At 42.6% G+C, this 20,972-nt stretch overlaps 1 protein-coding gene across 2 annotated transcripts; it reads right to left on the reverse strand.

The window, feature by feature from the left end:
• Positions 1-55: 55 nt before the first annotated feature.
• Positions 56-20,274, reverse strand: LOC118341001 (kinesin-like protein KIF21A; the record flags this gene model as incomplete). Of its 2 annotated transcripts, none has more annotated exon segments than XM_035679178.1 (34): positions 56-3,007; positions 3,181-3,377; positions 3,466-3,636; positions 3,715-3,832; positions 3,920-4,078; positions 4,165-4,254; positions 4,360-4,444; positions 4,529-4,665; positions 4,823-4,855; positions 5,289-5,480; positions 5,690-5,904; positions 6,066-6,120; positions 7,274-7,331; positions 8,444-8,609; positions 9,199-9,300; positions 10,301-10,495; positions 10,704-10,848; positions 10,934-11,070; positions 11,189-11,257; positions 11,580-11,687; positions 11,781-11,980; positions 12,103-12,291; positions 12,404-12,515; positions 12,634-12,694; positions 14,093-14,296; positions 14,604-14,667; positions 15,034-15,223; positions 15,318-15,513; positions 16,020-16,135; positions 16,536-16,700; positions 16,790-16,924; positions 17,546-17,695; positions 18,122-18,304; positions 20,052-20,274. In XM_035679178.1, coding segments are annotated over 34 exon segments (4,678 nt in total), but the record flags the coding sequence as incomplete, so codon positions are not given.
• Between the last annotated feature and the right edge of the window lie 698 nt (positions 20,275-20,972).

Raw genomic sequence — 20,972 nt, forward strand, 5'->3', positions numbered from 1 at the left:
ATATATATATATATAAAGAAATAACAATGTTTTTTTAATTTCAAAATTTATTTTCACACTGCATCTGATATTTTAATCACTTGAAATTGTGCACAAGAGAATCAGCAGGAAGAAAACAACAGTCGTATTTACACAAAAGCAGATTTACAGTCAAATTTCAAAATAAGATACAACTACATTTAGAGGGGTAACTAAGATTTTAAACACACTATCTGCTTTATTATCAATTAGGAATACTTACAGGTCACATTTTTGCCTTTTTGGGATTCTTTATTTAGCAATTTAAGTACAAGTCAATGGAACCGAAAACCAGTTTCTGTAACCAATCTATTTCAGTCCTGTGTATTAAACTATGTTGTGAGACAATGGGGAAAAACTGATTAACAGTTGCAAAAAAATAGACTTTTCAGTGCAGTTCTTTTTAGTCCCATTGACTTTAGCATTGCTAACAATGTTTACCTCCAATATTCAAACCAGAGCAGCAAGTTCTTTTTCCAATAAATTTAAAGGATACTCATGATACAGTAGCTCATGATAAATTACCTGACCCTTATAATAAGGGAAAGACGTATTTGTCAGGTAGTGATTCTACAGTTTAGGATTTATTACAGGCACTGATAATACACCTCAGATTATGGAGAAATCCATCCAATATATTCTGTGCAGCCCATCGTCCATGATGCTAAGATATCAGAGGCATTAGATGGAAATTAATTAAAAATCTGATTGATAAGGAAGACAAAACAGTCAAAAAAGTCAAAAATCAATGAAAAAATAAATAAATAGTAGCATTTTAGATTCATATTTGACTGAATGATGTTTGATATGGTTAACTGCAGCCGGTGTGCAGTTTACAAAGACAGCATAGGAGAACAGTACTGTACGATGAGAACAGAATGAGAACTTATCACATCATTTGGATTGAAAACACACATACACGCATCTTACAGGAATAGAAGCTCTCACAAAATACACGTCATATCCCATGACAAGATGCTTGATTCCATCAACATGAATGATTTACATCGATACAGCTATACGACTCAAGCAAAAGGTCCCCCAAAAGCAGGAGCTGCCAGAGTCGTCCTTTGAAAGTGTTGCACAGCCACTAAAGGTTAGAGAAAGTAAATACTCAGTGGGTAACCTTTTCATTGGAAGTGAGAGTATGTTTGCTGGAGACCTGTGAAATGCAGGTCAGAGAAGCCAGAGGGGAGCATGCTGACAGGAAAGTAAAACCATTCAGCAGAGGAAACACCACTTAAGGCTACAAATGCTTGGAAACCGTCTGTGTATCAACCAGAGAATACTGAAACCAGAAACCCAGCGGCTGTTCGTGACCGCTGACAACACATCACTGACGGAAATATCGAAGCTGTTTGGGGAACATCGAGACACCTGGATTACTGAATGTAACAGCTACTCTGTCTCGCGTTTTAACAAGTTGATTTACGGACTACCTGTGGTTTTTTTTTTTTGAAAAGCTTGGACAACTATACTGCCCTGTAAGCCAAGACCACAATCTGAACATTTTTTACCATCTACAAAATCATTAGAACTTACAAAAACCCAGCATATCAGATTTGAAAAACAGCGGTAAAGGCCGAATTGTGGGTGTCTACACGCTAGCTAGTTAAGGGTTGCTGGTGAAAACTAATTCACCCACTTTTTCTACCTGTTTCCTACATTTAAAATCATAGCAAACGAGTTTATCATACCATATAAATAAAGGCAGTAGCTAAATCGGATCACCACCAGTTAAACTAGTCCTGCTAGAAGCTAATTAGCCTAGCTTAGCAGAGTTAGCCTCTGACACTAGAGGGATTTACATGATTTGATATGGTTAAGCTACTTTTCAATCATATACTCAAATGTATTAATTCATTAGACTAGTTATTCAGTGCAAATAGACAAGACAGTTAAAGGAAACCTTTGTTTTTAAGTTCCTCTGTTTCACTACGTAGCCTTCAAATTTCAAGCTAATTTTCCCCAACTTCACTGTCTCTGTAGTTACTGCTCTCTGCTTTTGTAAGGAATATTGTTGATGATACGCACATTTTTATGAAGATATAATATTAGTCAGCAGTTGATTTAATGAACCCTGACTTGACACTAGAGGAAATACACAATCTGAAGTGTAAAAGCAGAAAAAGGACCCTATCATGAGGCCTCTCATGTTCCACTATTGGGTTTGGCAGTAACAGCTGAAGAATAAGACCATCGCAGTTTCAGTAGTCGTTTGGTCCTTGGTTACATCTGACACACACACACACACACACCCATAATGACCTGGAAAGCAAAGACACGACACATCATGTGAACACACAGGATGGACTCACAGTTACTGCTGGTGAGCAGGATTTCCCTGTCTCGTCTCAGGACGTAGACTCTTTCAGCAAGTTTTCATGGGTAACAACACAGTGCGAGGGAGCAAAGCATTTAACCAAAACCAGTTTTTTGTTCTCAGCAGCTCTGGAAAAATTCGCTTTATGCATATAAGGTATCCATGTTGTCATAGTGCTGAACTAAGCAGAGGAATGTGGAAAGCACAAGAGACTCCTGGATCGACACAGATCCATAAATCCATATTTTACTTTCATTTTATTCATTACTGTTGCAATTATGAAAAGTACGGTCCATCGCAGCTGTTCTGTAGTCCTTGGAGATCCATCTTGACCTAAAACATCAGTAAGTACACTCTGACTAAGAGCAGTCGCATCTACTCAGTCTTTCCTGACACGGATCCCTGTGCAGCATCAGTGAAGGGTCAGTGTTGTTTCAAAGATACATATTTCAGGCTGGGATCCACGCTTTCAGGCCCCAGACCCACTTCGGGTGCCCATCCAACACAAGCGATAGGTGATGTTGTTGCCTCACAAATGATTGAGATTGAGCGGGCCAATAGACGATCCTCGATTTTAGGTCAGTTTGGTGATTGTGAGGAAGCAGTTGTCAGTGGACTCCTTCTTCCAGAGATCCTTTGGCTTCCCAAATCTTTACCGTGCGATCACTGCCAACAAGCGCACAGAAAAAATATCAACAAAAGACGCTCATAACAATCGGTAATAGCTACAAAATTTCCATTTCAAGATTTAGCATTTTTGATTGAATCGTATCACCACTCTTATTTGACAGTAATGAGAAAAAGCCTAAAAATTCAAATGGGCATGTTTTGTGACTCACTCTGAGGCAGTGAACAGTTGGCTGCTGTTAGTGGCCAAGCCGTTGATGGGACTGTCGTGTCCCCGGACCTCGCCGAGGGGTGCAAGTGAGTCGGCGTGCCAGAGGCGCAGCAGTCCTCCTCTGCAACCGCTGAGCAGCATTGGAGAGCCTGGCACCACGCCCAGAGCGCTAACCCAGTCTGCCTGTGCGCTGACAGACTGCTAGAAGAAACAACAGTTTGTTCTGTATCTCGGATCATACTGTAGTTTTTAAACTTTTTTAAACTTTAAGATGGTAGCAGCGTACCTGTAGCAGTTGTTTACCGGCTAAGTCCCACTTCTTGATGTAGTAGTCTCTGGAGCCACTGTAGAAAACATCTCCGTGCACTGCAAGAGATTCCACGCCGTCCTGATGAGCTGGATCAAACGTATGGCTGGAACTGATGCTACCCTGAGCACCTTCTGCCACCTCAAACATCTGGAGAAACCAACTGTTTATTGCATACACGCAGAAATGGGAATGTTATTACAGTTAGTGTGTTTATTTGTCTCTTACTTTAATATGATGGTCTTTGGAGCCAGTGAGGACAACATCCTGTCCATTGCCTAATTTATCAACAGTCAGACACATGACAGGTCCCAGATGGCCAGTCAACTTCCCCGTGGACACAAACCTAGACAAAGAAGAAAGTAGATGAGGTTAATTCTGTTCTTTCTGGATAGTTTGTATGACAAAAACTCTGATCAGTGTTTGAACTTACTTGCGGAGGTCCCACATGCGCACAGCATTGCCGGCGGCAGCATAGAGGAAGGTGCCGGAAGGGTTGAGAGCGATCTGGTTGATCTGGCTCTCTCCTGGAGGGATGGATAAACTCCTGGCAGAGGAACAGACATCCCCTGAACCCACCTGGCCCGATGACCTGACATCCAGAAAAATACAAAATCCTCATTAGGGGCGACAATGTTAGGCTGAAGAAGATGTCAGGAGATGTAATTGTGCTCTTACGTGAGAGTGCGGATACACTTGGCAGAGTCTCGTATGTCCCAGACTTTGATGTAAGCGGTGGAAACAGTGAAGACGAGACTAGAAGTGTACCTGAAATATAACCACAAAAACATATTTATCAAAAGCACCCCATGTACTGCTACTATATACTACTATTACTGCTATTTAACCTGTGCTATTGCTGCACATTTCTACCTGACTGAGACGACACTGCTGGGATGATCTGCCAGAGACATGATCTCCTGACCCGTCACCAGGTTCCAGACTTTGCACGTGCGGTCTGAAAACACGCACACGAAGCACATGTTAGAGAACAAACCAAAAAATAATACTACGTTTTGCAAACAATTATCGTTTTTTTTACCTTTGGACCCTGTGAAGAGCAGATCATCTGTGGCGTCTACACAGAGAACAGGTTTGGTGTGCCCCTCCGCTACATAGACACACTGAAGTTTGGCCCCGCGGCTGTTCTTCGGGGCCGTCACAGGGTTGATCACACCTCTGCAACACACACCACATGATAAAAGCTATACCTAGTGACTGGTACTACTACAGTACAGTTGATGTGATGCATAAAAACTACCTTCACATTTCTATTTAAAAAGAAGAGGCCCAATGGATTTCTGAAGATGAACTTAAATTAGTAGATGAACATTACCTATGGCCTTCAAATACAGGTGACTCCTCCAACCTGAATAAGAAAACAGTAACATGTAAATAAGCCAATTAAAATATAATTTTCTGTGCTTAGGGAGAGAAAAAGTCAATATGTACAATAAATAATCAAATACATATATTGTTAGAAATTCCTGAATATAGGAATATGCAAATTATTTCATCAAGTTTTCATGCTGGACACAAGATGTCTCCTACTTCACTGCTTTATAAATTACTTTAATGTTATATGTCATATGCAGTGTATGCTTCATCCAGTAACAGTTGACATAAACATGAATTTAACCTTTTTTTGTATTCTCAAAAGTTTTCTCAACGTTTTCAATAATGCTATAACTAACAATATGTCATATTCTTTGACATGGGGGTCTTGAGTGCTCACACAGTTGAGAGGACTTGAGCACATTTGCAGGTCAAAGAAAAACATGACAATGGTATTTTTCACTTACGGTGATTTGTGGTCGCTGCCTTTAGTTTTAACCTCTGCTGTGCTGAGCGAAGGTGTGTGTGTGGGTGCTGGGATGTGCGTCGGTGCTGGGATGTGCGTCGCCGTGGGTCCTTTATCTTGCACCCTCCTTCGGCTGAGGGGCGAGCGCTCCAGTTGCCTCCTCTCGGTCCCTGTAGGTGACCTGGATCCAGAACTACAGAAAGTCAAAGAGACAGGAGTTATTTTGTACTGTAATGAATAATGTAATGAATGTCTCTGCATTACCTTGCGACCAACAAGCTCAAGCAATAATTCAGAGCTACAGTACTGAATGATGAACGATGAACTAAATAAATAGTCAACATGTCAGACAGAGAGGTATCTTATCTTCTGCCACTGAGAAACGTTGCTTTAAACACTCACATGCCAGCTGGCCTGGCAGCCAGTGCAGATGGGGAAGCAGTTTGTTCGCGGTCAGGGGTTTGACCAAGCGCGTGACCCTGCATGTCTGCTGGCCCTTCCAGACGCTCTGAGAGGGGCAGCAGAGGGGCCGAGAAGTCTCCGGTGGGAGATTCACAGGACAGATCCCCACTGCTGGCATACAGCAGCTCCATCTGGGTGGTGGTCCGCCTGCGAGCCTGAGAGACCAGAATAGTTTGGCTTAATTTTCAGCTGACTCACAAGTCAATGGACAAGTTAGTAATGATTCCAAGTCCTATAAATAATTACTGAGGAATGGAAAAAGTTGTAGTTTTAGAAAGTAAAATATGTACAGTGTATAAGATGCAGAGCACAGTACCTTGCCTCTCGGTCTGGATTCACCACATAACTTCATTAGATCTGATGCCAGTGTGCTGCAACAAAGTGAGGGATTCTTAATCAGTTACACCCAACTAACATGCTCACATGCTTATGCTCCAGATACTCCAATACCATTTTTTCCTTCCCAATCCTGATACCTGAACTTGAGCATGGTCCAATACAGAGTACCAATACGATGTAAGTGCATTTTAAAGAATGCCTTTGTTGCTTTGGATTGGTTAGTATTAGGGTGAAAATATCAGGGTAACCGAAGAAGGGTGGGTCATCGCCTCACTATCCTAGGGGAATAAATGGGAATTCTGGGAAGTAACAAGGTCCTAATATTACATGGTATCGGATCGGTGAACAGACGTACAAACTCGCTGATACCCACTCCCGCATATTCGGCCGTATCAGATACATACTGACATAATACATAATGTAAGGGGAAAATAAAAACATTTTAGCCAGCAAGCAGCTCTGATAAAGGCAGAACATATAGTGCTGCCTACCACTTGTGAATTACATTATTATTATCATTATTTTGTCATTTTAGGGAGGCCTTTTAATAAGCCCCACGGATTCTTGTCTCACATGATGTACACATATTAGTTCTATCATCAAATGTCCATGTTTTAATCGCACAACTAAATTCAATTACATTGTTTCTGTATTAAACCAGACAGTTTGGAACATGGATGGATGCTTTTGTATTATACACTGTATCCGTAGCCAACGTTTTTAGCAATGCTGACATTCCCACACACACACACCCATGGTCCACCCACACAGGTGTTTTCACTTACAGCATGTAGCCGGTGTAGACTTCTGCAGTAAGAAGAAGGCTGTGTGGGTGTGTACAGACTGCGTTTGACTGAGAAATGAGAGGAGGGGCAAGAAACTCCCAGCTCTGCCAAACGTCAGCCTGAGCAGAGGTCTGATTATCTAGAATTAAAAACACCTGTGTGCTTTAGCTGTGTACTGCGCAGACCTTACAGCACAGGTGTAATTAATAACACTAACGATGGCTTGTCCCACATAAGCGTCCCAGTATGTCCCAACAGCAAGACACTGGACGCAGCCATAGTTAATATTATCATTTACACCTGTGCTTTCGAAATATGACACTTAAAAACAAGCTGCCCATTTTTATACACATTTCTGTTGATTGTGAATAAATCAAGCCTGCTGTGTGTCTGGATTTACCTGCCCTCCGTGGCTGGACTCGCGGTGGACTCGTCGCTACTGCTGTCATCTCCATTCTCTGTAAAATACATATACATTAATGCACATAGTGATAGATATAATATGATTTCTCACTTAATTTGCAAAGCATGTGTGTTTCTTTTCCCTAATGTTCCAGTATATCTGCTATAACGCTAAATATAATACAGCACAACAATGATTATGGCTTCAGCAGTTCATAACTAGTTCAGGGATCACCAGGTTTAGTTTTACATAAAGGGGGACAATCGGGAGTCATTAGTGTAATGCGACTGGAAGCTACAGCGCTGGAGTATTTGTCCTGTGTAAAGGAAGAACGGAGAAAGCATGAGAGATACAGGAAGACACAATCACAGAAATGCAGACACACAAACTGCTGTATACTCGTGACTTCAGCTTTGAGTCTTACTGCCGTTTAGTTTTAGAGACGACAACCTGAGTAAGTGGGACTTGCTAGCAGGTGGGGTGACGAGGGAAACTTAACACATCATGCACGTCATGGCAGAGTTACTTCAACTGGTTAGTTTTTAAAAAGGAGGACCGAGGGTTGATGCACACTACAAGATTTCAGAATCTAGTTTAGAAGTCAATCTTGTCTGCACAACTACATTATTAGAGTATTTATATAATTTTTAAGTAAAGAGAATAAAAAGGACAAAGGTCACCCAACTAAATAAGAAGTTTCTGGCAAAACGAAAGATTAAAATGCACTTATGAGTTAAAAAATTATTTTATCTTTTAGTTAAATTCCATATTTGCTTCTAATGGGGGGTACATTTTGTGGAAATCTTGTTGTGTGCATGTGCCACGCTCTCTCGAACACAGCCACAGTGCTATGCATCTCGTACTCACCTGGTGACAGGTAACCTAACTCTGAGTTCACACCAAACACAACAAACAAAGAAAACAAACAAATCAAAATCCAACCCAAAGATGAGAAAGGAGCTACTCTTTATTTTACAGGCCTGCTTTTTGTTTCAATTGCTTTTTTTGTTTTCTCTTGTAATGAATATTCCAATGACAAAGTATCAATACACAGAAAAGAGAGGCCTGCAAAATTAAATGTAGCCATGTGGTGAGAGAAATGATGATTAAAAAAGGCGATTGTGTTGGACATGCTCAGAGCGGCATCGACTTGTTGGGGTTTCCCACCTTGCAGGGCGCTGCCCAGCAGAGCGTCCAGTTCCGGGTTGATCTCAGCTTTCTCCTTCAGCATGTGGAACAGCAGCTGGTTCTGGGTGGCGCTGTTGATCTCCGTCTGCTTCAGCCTGCCCTCCATCACCTTCAGCTGGGAATCCTTCTGAGACGCTTGCAGACCCTGACAATGACCACGCAGCAGACGGGTTATCACTGGAGACGCAGCAATGAATCTCGTTTTAATTGTTTGTGTATCTCATAAACAGGCAAACCTAATGAAGCCTCTGTCTTTACCCTTAGCAGTCTATGTTGTTGTAATTACTTCCACTTCTTCATTTGTTCTTTGCTTCTGGGTTCCTCGTTGGACCAATTAGGTTTCATCAAATCTAATCTTATCTAATCTAACTGAAACTTAATTCAATCACGTTGCTCCATTTAAAGTCTCATTGAATTTGATCTTATAAAAGGAGCCGTGGCCACAAGAGCGAAATCACGATGAGCAGACAAGTTGTATACAAGTTGCCAAAACAACTGTGGCAACCGTAAGAGCAATCACATTACAATCCAGTTCACAGTCCATTTAGTTTGAAAGAACATTCTGGGGGTGGTGTTCGGTGACTTTTATAAAGATAAAAAAATGGGGTTTATCAGGTTAAATAAGAATAAAACAGAAACCTGACTTTACCTGTTGTCAGTACATGAAAGCAAACAAAGACACACTAATGACATTAAGACTCTAATAACATTAAGAAAAGAAGGGCAGGAGGTACCTTATTGATGGCCATAGTTATGAGATGGTCCAGAAGGAAGCGGGCCTCGGATAAATTACAAGAGCTGATCACCGCGGTAACATCCACTGTGTCTCCTTCCTCCTGAAGCCCAGAGCAAAAACACATCCAATAAAGAGCCATTGTAAGAAACTCACAGGACAATGTATTTGACCATAATGTATCTTGCACAATTTTTCAAGGAATATTTTGGGAAATGCCCTCACTCACTTTCTTACCAAGAATTAGACGAGAAGATTGATACCACTCATGTATCTGTCTGTTTAATATAAGGCAACCAACAGCGACCGGTTAGCTTAGCTTAGCACAAAGACTGGAAACAGGGGGAAACAGCACCAGTGACAGCAGCCAGTCGCATGTCGCATTTAATCGATAGTGACAGCTGGAGAGTGACAGGAAAGGGTGGAGGGAGAGAGGGGATGGCACCCAGGAAAAGGGCCACAGGTCAGAGTTGAACCCATGGCCACGGCAGCAGGGACACGGTACATGGACGCTCCACTGTTGTAACTTTTGATTGCTCATTATTTAAGCTCAATAATAATTGCTTAGGAACTATTTATGGAGCACCATGAGAGTTTGACAGAGTAAACGTGCCACATGAGGCCACGCAGCTCAAATGCTCTTCAAATAACACATTTGTAAAATTACCTTTATGAACTGCTGTTCGGTGTGCATCATTAGGCTGGTGGACCTGAACGTTTCTGGCTGTATTAATGGGCTGCACTGCCAGTGTTGTTTTATTGAGCCATTGTTATTCTGACAAATAAGCACCTAATGCTTATTTGTCTAACTGGGGTCCCAAAAAGCTGTCAGTAGTGCTGAACTGTGCAATTATTTCCCAATTGTTTGCCTGAGGGCTACAATCCAGTACAGGCATATACTAACTAATGAAGTAGTGAGACACTTTACTGTGCTTGGTTCTCAGCTGTGTTTATAAATGCACATTCACTGTCTTGATTGCCACAGTTTATGAAGTACTTTGAAAACTCAAACTATGGTATAATGTCCATAAAAAGAACCTTCTCTTTATCCTACTTTACCTTCAACTAAAAGCGTTATCCCACCAAATAATAAGATTCCTCACCTTGGCCTCCTCCATCTGCATGATGTTTGCCTGGCAGTCGGCGATGCTGTCGTTGATATAGTCGATGTTGGCGCTCAGAGACTCCAGCTCCTCATTCAGGGAGGCCAGGGAGCGGTCGGCGTCTGCACCCTCCACCGCCACCTTCTCTCTCTTTCTGGACACTCGCTCCCGCCGCCTGGTCAGCTCTTCCCGTTGCTAAAGCAGGGAACAAGAGAGGAAGGAATATACAGTAAGGGACAAAGAAGCCAGTTCATGTAGGATTTAACACATTTTACAAGACAAGAATTTAAAATTTCAGTTTCACGGGCAAATACCATTTTCCACTTATAAGGACCAAAAAGAATCCATAATTTTTTCTCTTCTTGCTTTATTTTTTCTCGAATCTGATGACATTATGGGTTACCTTTAGCAGTCTGTTCATATCTGTCTCCATGTTAGAGATGGTCATCCTCTGCATGATGATGTCGGTGACACGTCTCTCCAGTGTCTGCCATTTGGCCCTGGCTGTCCTGCTGAGGTAGGTACTTCCCATCCGCACTGGAGAACTCCTGAGGAGAAAGACGTGGCTCTTTTAGAAACTCCTAAAACCACATGGACAACCTCAACACATATAAACGCGCTCAGATGCAGTACCTGGCTCCATTGGATGGGGACGCTCCAGAGGTGTGCATTCTTCCTGGGGTGGCTCTGTGTGACGGCTCCTCGGGTAAGCTCACCTTCCTGCTCACCTTCCCGGACACGGGCCTCACCTGCCGCCTAAGAGCTGTCACCTGATACAGGTCAAAGAAGAGAGAGTTTATTTTGCATTATAGAGTGAAACAAAAGCAGATGTAAACCTTGTGATACTATCCATACTCTCCCCAGTGTGACTGTGTGTGTGTGTGTCACCTCTTCATTCTTCCTGCGAAGAATCAGCTCCTGTTGTCTTTTCTGGGCCTCCATCTGCTTCAGTTGGTGCTGTAAGAAGGAATGAATGTTAAGTCATCTACAGTGGGAAAGTGAAGGGTTGGTAAACTATGACTTTGAGTATGTAAGTCATGACAAGAATAAAAAAAAAACTGAAATATATATTACATTTACCTTTGAAACACAATCATAATTGAACTTTGAGAGCACTAACTATGATGTATAGAATATTTTTTTTTGTTTTACACATATCAGCCTAAAAACCTTGAGTTTAGGTGGGTTTACCCATGACTTTATCTTTGCTTATCTGTAAAATAAACCAAATAGAAGTACTTTGAAAAATAATATGTAAACACGAGAGGTTTCCTCTCACCTCCGCTCTGCGCTGGTCTTTCTTCAGAGAGGCGATCTCCCTGTTCCTCCTGCACTCTGTGGCTCTGTTTCTCTCCTGCTGCTCCTTCATCTGACGCATCAGCGCCACCTGGTGGAGCACAGCAGGATAGGATCAGCACTGAAACAAGGCAAGTGTTAAAGGAAAAAGTGAAAGAAAAAAGCCCACAACCTATCCCTTTACCTTAGTCTTCTTCATCTCATTCACATCCATCTGGAGTTTCTTGAGCTGCTTCTCGTACTGCGACTGGTTCTTGAGCAGGCGGGCGTGCTCCTTCTGAGCCGACTGCAGCTTCTGCAGTTCCTTGTTCATGGAGCTCAGCTTCCTCTCATACTCCGCTTTGATCCTCTTGGCCTTCTCCTCCGTACCCGACTCCACTGAACCTGGAGATGAAGAAGAAAACCATGAAAGAACAGTCCTTTATTTATTTATTTTTTCTTCTAGGAGGTACCAATTTTAAGGCCCGTCACAGAAGTCAAGTATCTGTTTTGCCTGTGTCTCTCACCCATATTATGCAGCACCTTGTCCCTCTCCAGCTGCGTGTCTTTGATCTTGTTCTGCAGCATCATCAGCTTCTGCTCGTACTGCTGTTTGAGAGTGTGCAGGCGGCGCTGGCTGTTCTCCAGCTCGTCTATCAGCTTCTGCTTGATGGCGATCTCGCAGGTGATGTTGGCCAGGTCGGCCTGGACGTTTTCTGCCGCACAAACGCATCATTACACCTCGACGGCCACTTCCGTTTTATCACCAGCTATGACCACAGAAAAGAGGCTGGGCATAATGGCTTGTCTTGCTACAGCTAACTGTACCTTTCTCCTCCAGTTCTTCAGAGTCGGACTCGTCAGACGTCTCATCTCCCGCCATGTCAAAGTCCTCCTCCTCTCCATCTGCGTCCTCGACTTCTTCGTGGTCGCTGGCCTCCTGACAACACGTAAGCACAAGCATGGAGAAGACAAAACACGCTAAAACGTGCAATAAACATCTTTAAACAGCAATCTTTTGAGCAAACGTGAGTGAGAGTTAGTGATTCTCCACCTACCACTTCTGCCTCCTCGTTGACTCGCTCCTGCTCGTTGTCTGGCACTTCCTCTTTGACAACACTGAAAGAGGAGAAGACTGTTAGCCAGCTGCTAACCAAGACACTGTTCTTGTAGATACTGTAAGTCAGATTTGGAAGGAACTGCAATTCAAATTACAACAAGGATGGGTAAAATGCACATGCAAACGATTACATCGTTCACTCAATCATTTAATCAGATCAGGAGCAGATGTGGAATCAGTGTTGATTAATGGATGATTTCGCTCTGATTGCACGGGGGGTAACGTTAATGATTAATGAACACTGGGAAAGACGAAACAGAACGATTAACCAATCATGAAAAGTTATTACCATCCACACTGCAAACTGATTTCATTTCAAGAAGGGCTGCCACACACTACTAAGATCTGTTGACCAAATACTTCCATCATTTAAAAAAACTAGATTTTTTTTAACATTAATCACAATGTTTTTTGCACTCTATCAAAGTCAAATGTTTTTAAGTTTGAGACACTACTTATGATGAGATCTGATCAACATCTTGCCATGCGCAGTGAAGAGGAAAAAAGAGACTAAACAAAGGGTTAAGAGGAAGAGGTGAGAGCTGGTTAAAATATCTGCTTCCCTCCAGGAGTGTAAACCACCTGTAGGTGCAGAAGACGTTAGAGATTAGTTACTCTGGGAACTTAGAGAGGGAGATTTTGGGGTTCGGAACCAGGTCAACAATCAACTGAAACCCTGCCAATTACTTGGTGCGTTTCAATCTAAACACAAAGGGACATGATCTGCACTGCTGGTAATTGAACCAGTTTTAGATTTGACCCAGTCCAGGATGGGGTGTAGCAAACCTGGCGTGTTCAACCGGCGTGTGGGGGTGATTCTCTTCGCATCGCCTTAGTCTTCAGAGAGAGAGCGGGGTGGAAGGTGGAAGGGATGGGGGTGAGGATGGTGAGGTGTGGAGGAGGTGGTAGAGGGGCGCAGAACAGGCCGGCAGAAGTTGGGGCAAGTGCGGGAATGTTACGAGACGGGAGAAAGACAGAGTGAGAGAGCAGCGAGAAAGACCAGGTGAGTGCAGGGGCTCTCACATACATCTCGTGTTCATATGATAAATCCTACTTATGGAGATCACATAATTAAATCCCTCTCTCCGAATGTGCAGATTTGAAGCTGGCACTCACAAGTATAGAAAGACACACAGGCCCATTATACAATCACTCACAACAAAAGGGTAAATGATCATTGTGCTACAGTGCGCCAAAGCACCCATCATCATTAATAGCTTGTCTCAATCCAGCCTCCATAAAAAGAACATCAGGGTGTAAAGTGCTAATGCAGGAAGCCAGGAGATAATTACCAACAGCACACCAGGCCGCACACCCTCGCCATGGCAACAGACAGACATCAAGACTCTCTCTTTTCAGGTTCTTTGCAACATAAAGCAACAAATCCCACACCATACCTCTTCTTCTTCTTTTTCTCCTTCTTCTTGAGCTTCTCCAGGTCCTTCTTGGCCATCTCTATGACGTCGCTGGCCTCCTTCTCAGGGGCGAGGAGGGCGGAGGAGAAGGAGCCTGGCCCACCGTACAGCGAGGAGCGCGTGGAGGCCCGGGACAAACTCTTCCTGAGATTCACGCTCACGGCCTCGCTTTCAAGAAGTTTAGCTCTAAGAGACAGAACATGATTAAATGAAAAAAGAACAATAACGCACATTTGGGTTTGAAATCCTGCTGTCTTGTTTATTCATTCGCTGTATGAGTATGGCTTGTAGACACTTATTACTGTGCACACTTACTTAAACATTACTGAACAGTTGCAGTATGTGGAATCTATTTAACAATTATTTATATCTACAATTGTTATGGCCGCCACTGATTAAATGTTTAAAACGTTCCAAGTGGTTTGGAAAAGCTGCTGATTAAATAATAATGCTAAAATACTACAGTCAAAACAAAGACGTGGTCAGTACTAACCTGAGCTCCTCGATTTCTTTAATGTAGTTCTGAATCATGTTCCCGATCTCTTCGCTGCCTTCACCTACAAGCAGAGGCATCACTTTAGCTTTAATACGGATTTATGTTGACTTATCAGGAGAGGTGGAGAAGATGATGAAGGTTTTTAATTTAATTATTAATTTAGTCACATATAACAACAACTACTCTCTACTAGTCTGTGAGAACCAGCTATTTTTTCATCTAGTGCCATCAGCAGGTAAAAATATGAATTCATCAAATACTTTTTACAACTAAAAACAACATAAAGATTATGAAATTCCCATCAGACATAATACAAGCTAAGAACCTAGTAAAATAGGCTAAAAAATGATTTATCTAAAATCAAAATAAATACAAAAGAATAATACTTAAAAAATAAATAAATACACAATCCTGTCACAGTTCCCACCTGCTTTAGCCAGGGCCTGGTTGGCCTGGTCACTGAGGATGTGTGTGAGTCTGGCTCTCTGGGCGTCGATGGTCTCCTGCATGGCCTTCACTCTCACCCTGAGGTTGTTGTTCTCCGTCTGCAGCATGGAGTTCTCATGGACCAGGTCGTTGATGCCCTCCATGCCATCTTCACCCACCATACGCTTCCCCTGGGCATTTAAGATTAATATCATGAAGTATTATTTCCTCTATTTATCTCTTATCCCATCTACCAGCCTCCCTCCTTTCCTCCTGCCTTCTTACCGTCCTGTATTCCATCAGCTCCATCTGCAGTCGCGCTATCTCTGTCCTCAGGGTGCTGATCTGCTGACTGGCTTTGTCCTGGTTCACCACCACCTTGTTCTTAATGTTTCGGGCTCTGTTGGCGTACTTCAAAGTGTTCAACGTCTCCATGAAGTCCCGGTCCGATGGGCTGATACAGGCGATCATCATCGTTTGACTGTAGAACGCACAAATGAAGAATGGTTTCCAGGTGTTTTTATGATTGTGCTAGTCTTTTTACACATGTATTGAAACCATAATTGAGCCCAGTCAAAGGGTTATTGCATTAATGATGGAAGTTATGGCTTAACTTGCATAAAAAAGACCAGATTTACAGTTAATGATACATCACTGTTCTCAATACAAAATATAATCAGTACAGAAGTGCCCCATTCTGCATGTAGCAATGATTACTGCATTGTGGGTGCATTCCCAAGTAGAAGTTTTACTGTCTTTTATGCCAAGTTGCAATGACTAATCTGGCAACTAGTTCTTTTTGTACTAATTCAGGCTAATTAGTGATGAGGATCACTATGTAAGGCATACTGAAGGAAAGATTTAACCTTTAGCGTGCCAGTAAACATTGTTTAAATTCAGACCACTGAGTTCCATTTAATATTCAAAGAAATTCTTTCATGTCGATTCTTATATGTCCATATTCTTATGAGATACAGCCCCACAAACCTGTTGCCACCCAGTGAGTCCTGTAGCAGTCGGGTCAGTTTGGAGTCTCTGTAAGGCACGTGAGTGGAGCGCTTACTCCTGTCTCCCAGAGCGCTGATGACATTTCCTAAAGCGAGCTGAGGTAAGACGGGGAAGAAAGACAGGAGAGGAGCATGTATTTAAAAAACGACAAGCTTGTGATTGGATATTTGAGGGTAAAACAATTCCAGGACTTGCTGAAATAGGGAATAAACAACCCTCTACTTTTGAAAAAACACCATTCCTTTGTACTTGAATGAAGCTTTAAATAATGGTACTTGTGTTAGTGAAAGAAATTATGTGTGCGGTTCCTGGTCTGACCACCTGGGGGCTCTCTTGTACCACAAGATCATCAGACGCTGGTGAACGTTGATATGAGAAAATGAAGAGTTGTCAGCCCAATGAAGAAAACCTAAATGTTTGCCTGTAAATCCTAATGGATCAAATGCAGAAATACGATACATGACTATGACCGTGTGTGTGTCTTAGCTCCCTCACCAGCCCGCAGTTGATGGAGATGCCCTCTTTAGCTCTGTCTCCTGTAGCTCCAGTTCTCTTCAGTCTCTCAGAACCAGCCAGATCCACAAAATGGAACTTGGCTGTCAGCGTCTCAAACTCATTAATCTCCGAGTTGTTCGCTAGACGGTTGTCTGTTACATTATCCTGGCAGAGAGAAAACAGAACAGGAAATAAACACAAACTTCTCAGCAAGTGCTACAATTGAAATGTTTCAGTGTGTTAAGAGTACGTACGTCGTTATCGGGGGAGCAGACTCGAACTTGGCACAGGTGGATGGTAAAGATGGCGTGGGAGCGCGAACTCTGGACGTTCATCTGGGTGCTGGCGGTGGTACGAGACAGCGCGCCCAGTTTCAGACACTGTAACATCTGTTAGGTGAGAGGTGACGGGAAAAGGTGGCAAGGAGGAAAAGAAGACAACTAAATTGGTGTATTCAAACATCACAGGAAATCCATGAGCATGATATTAATACAGAAACTGTTAAGTATAGAGAACCGGTCTGTTACATAGCAATCAACTGGATAAAAAGTTTTGTTTTTTGCATCAAAAAGGTGACAGTTTCTATTTCCTTCTTTAAAATGTCAATCAGGTCAATCAGATTAATAACCTTGCTATGGTCAGCTAACATAGGGACTCTTTCTTTAGTACAAAGCAGTACTAGAGAAAACTTTTAACAGTAGTAGAGGTTTTTTAGAGTAACAGGGATACTGTTAAACAAGTACAATTCATAAATCTAATAGACAGACATCTCTAAAGCCAAAAACTACTGTACCTGCATTGATGGAAACCATGCAGGTACAGGGTGACCTTTCATATTCTAGTGGTGGTTTGGAGTAATCAGTGTTTTCCATTTTAGAATAAAATGTATTAGGACTGGATTTCAATGATAAAACAATGATTTTAATAGTCAAATAATAAAATGCAATGCAACATGTGCCACTGCTGATGCTTTGTGTAAAAAAAGGACGGGTCTGCGCGTTAAAGCTGACCTCTGCTTCAGAGGTGACGGTGCGAGTGGTGACCCCGACGGTGTAGATGCCTCCGCTGGCGTCCTCATGGATTTTGATGTTGGATCTCTGCTTCCTGCCCTCGATTTCTCGCGTCGAGTCGAACAAGTCCAGCACCTCTTCGTTGTACAACTGGAGGGCGTGAAAACAGATAACGCACATATTATCACAGGAACAGTCAATATCATTATTACTTCCCAGCCTCATCGTTGCACCTCAGCTGCTTCCTCACCAGCTGTTAGCAGCCACTTATTGGCCGTTAAAAATAAATCCAGGAGCTGAACACAGAGACAGACAAATGACAGTTTAATGGCTGTGGGGTCATCTGGCTGCTTTCACAACTTAAAATCATTACACCCCCTTCTGACCTTTGACCCCTTCCTGTCTGCATGCACTAGCTACATCAAACTAATGGGCCTTAAGTGGACTGGATGTTTAGAGTTTAGACAGTGCTGATGAATGCACCTTCATTTGAGACTTTGTTTAAATCCTGAGAAACAGTCACATTTTTGGTGTGCCTCTGTGTATGTGTGTGTGTGTGTGTGTGTGTTTATGCACCTCCAGAAACTGTGCGTTGATCTTGAACTCCGGAACAGGCCTGCCCTGCTCGGTGGCAGCCTGTCTGCGCTCCTCGATTCCTTTGAACAGGTGGTTGACAGCCCGGGGAATGATACCCAGCTCGTCCTCCCCGATGTTGACGTCGAAGCCGGTTCCCATGGTGTAGGTCTTCCCCGAACCCGTCTGTGGGAGAAGACATCAGTTACTTTACCAAATGGGAATTAAAATCTGCTCTTATCATGTGTGTGTTTTCTGTGTATTTCTTAGCCGTAACATCCAACCACACTCTCTGAGACTCAGAGGTTAGGGTGCAGCCCCGAGAAGTTTCTCTGGCATGGGGGTGGGGGGGTGTCAGAGGAGATGGGGAAGTCGCCATGGTGACAAAAAGAGGAATGCAACATTGAGCTCAAATTCAAGCGTCACCCTCCTCAACAGACCCTGACAGGAGTGTGTGTGTGTGTCTTTGTATGTGGTGATAGATGAGGGAGTGCGTGTGAGCAAATGTGCGTGTATGAGAAAGCTGGTAGTGTGTGTTAGACTGTTTTACTCTATAAGAACACACCAGTGTGGTTACTATGTGTACATTCACATACACAGTGTGTGTAGGGTTGTGTATGTGTGGCCTTCACTGCACCGCGTGAAAGGCTCTTTGACGGGAACACAAGGGCTGCAGGAACAATGTGAGGAGAGAATAATGAACAGAAAGAGTGAAGGGAAAGATTAAGAAGAGGGAACGTTTAACTGCTGTCGTTCAGCTGCAGCCGCAGAAAGCTAAAAAAATCAGTTTTTTTATGTTTATGTGAGTATTCTCGAATGCAGTCTTGTGGCTGTATTGCAATCTGGCAACCAAACTACAATTTAATGTGACATTTCCTGAATTATTAGGGCTCTACAATGGACTTTGTCTTAAAATTGAGATTGTAGGTATTTACAATAATGTTTTATTGTGACATTTGTCCATTTTTTGACTCTCCTTTGACTCTCAGCTGTACATGGGTATACAAATACGTGCAACAGCATATGTTTTTTACTTCTATATTAATAGATTATTAAAAAAATTATTTAAAAAAAAACAGGAAATGTTCAATATTTTGTGAAATATGCTTATTTGCCAACTTGCCAGGAGTTAAAGGAGAAAGCCACTCTCATATTTGTCTGTTCAATGAAGCTACAACCAAGGATGCTAGACTATGCTAGCTAAACTAAGCTAACCCTCAGCTGAATGTAGAAGGTCCAGCAACCGCTTAGCTTAGCTTAGCATAAAGACTGGAAACAGCTGGTTTCTGTGCATAGAAAACAAAATCTTACTAGCAGCACCTATAAAGCTCACTAAATAGCACATTATATGCAGTTCATTTAATCTGTACAAGAAAAGAAGTGTCATTTTAAAGCTAACTCATACTCATATTTACTTTACAGACATGGTAATGTAAGAAAGTGAATAAGAGTATTTCCCAAAACTATTCCAAACTGTGAAGCTGTCAGTGGGAAGGTTAGTGTTTCATCTGTTTAATGTCTCTCAATTACATGTTTAGTTCCCTGCTCTGGTATGAGGTGAAGCAATCTGTTCACACTGCTTTCATTGGGCCATAAACTCCCTTTCTATCTCTCTCTCCCTCTCTCCAGGCTAATCTATCAGAGCCAATATAAAGCTGTGGTGGTGAGAGCAGGTTGGAACACGTCAGCTGATAGCGTATTGACAGAGAGGGCGCAGCTGTGAGGCCTGTTCACTCCCATATTGCTTGTCTGATGATATTAAAATAAAATCAGCTTCATATCACATGCTGCCATAAATCTTGCGGTGCTGGGAGCAGCTCCATCCCCTTGAGCGATGCAAAGTGGAAAACTTCAGCGAATGTGAATGTGCCAGTGTTCGTGCGCCATGCCCCTGTGCAGATCTAGTAACATGAGGAAAAGCCTGTTGACCGACCTGCCCGTATGCAAAGATGGTGGCATTGTAGCCCTCAAAGCAGCCTTCAATGAGTTTCTCTGTGCATTGGGTGTAGATGGCTTCCTGCTGGCTGTCCATGTCGAAGACGTGGTCGTAGGTGAAGGCCTTGTCCTTACCCAGGAACACCTGCGGCTCCCCGGGCATCACATACGTACAGATGTGACAGCCCTCGATCTTCTCTTTGGCCAGCTGAGGACGGATCCTATTAGACAGAAAGAGACAAAGACAGTGAGATTTTTAACTGCCTGCCTAACTTACTTCTTCCTAGCTTTTAGCTTATTGGGAAAAGAAAATTCCAGTGCTGATCTTTTTAAGCAGGAGAAACAGTATTAAACCCTCTAATACATGGCTGCAAATTAGATAATGGTATTAAATAGCAAGACGCAGCCCTGCCTAAAAATTAATGTGTGCAGAAAAATGTCATCGCAATCGATTCAAATGTTTTTGAGACCAACCGATCTACTGACATTGCCATCCCTATAGACACACCACAAGGCTAAAAATCAAACCCTGTCAAGGACCATTCCAAGGATAATTTCAAAAACTCTCAAAAACTCAGTTACACTTTTTAAAATGACAAATTTTCCAGATTTCCCGGGGCCTTGGCAAGTCTGGTTTGTGGGTGTTTGTTAATATGTGTGTGGGGAAAAGGCAGAGCAGAGCTGTCTGTGCATGCATCTAATTTTGATCAAGAATTTGTCTAATGTATAAAAACCATGATGAACCATGATTATTATTATTTCGTTTGATGGTAAAAATGTAGCTGAGGTGAAGCAAGCAGATGAGTGCTGCTACTTTGCTCTGTGTATGTATGTGTGTGTGTGTGTTGTGTGTGTGTGTGTGTTGTGTGTGTGTGTGTATATGAAGGACCATGCAGTGCCAGCACACTCTCCAGCAGTC

The sequence above is a fragment of the Morone saxatilis genome, unplaced genomic scaffold (assembly GCF_004916995.1).
Source record: "Morone saxatilis isolate NCDOM2014 unplaced genomic scaffold, NCSU_SB_2.0 Contig10, whole genome shotgun sequence".
In the NCBI taxonomy this organism is placed as follows: Eukaryota; Metazoa; Chordata; class Actinopteri; family Moronidae; genus Morone; species Morone saxatilis.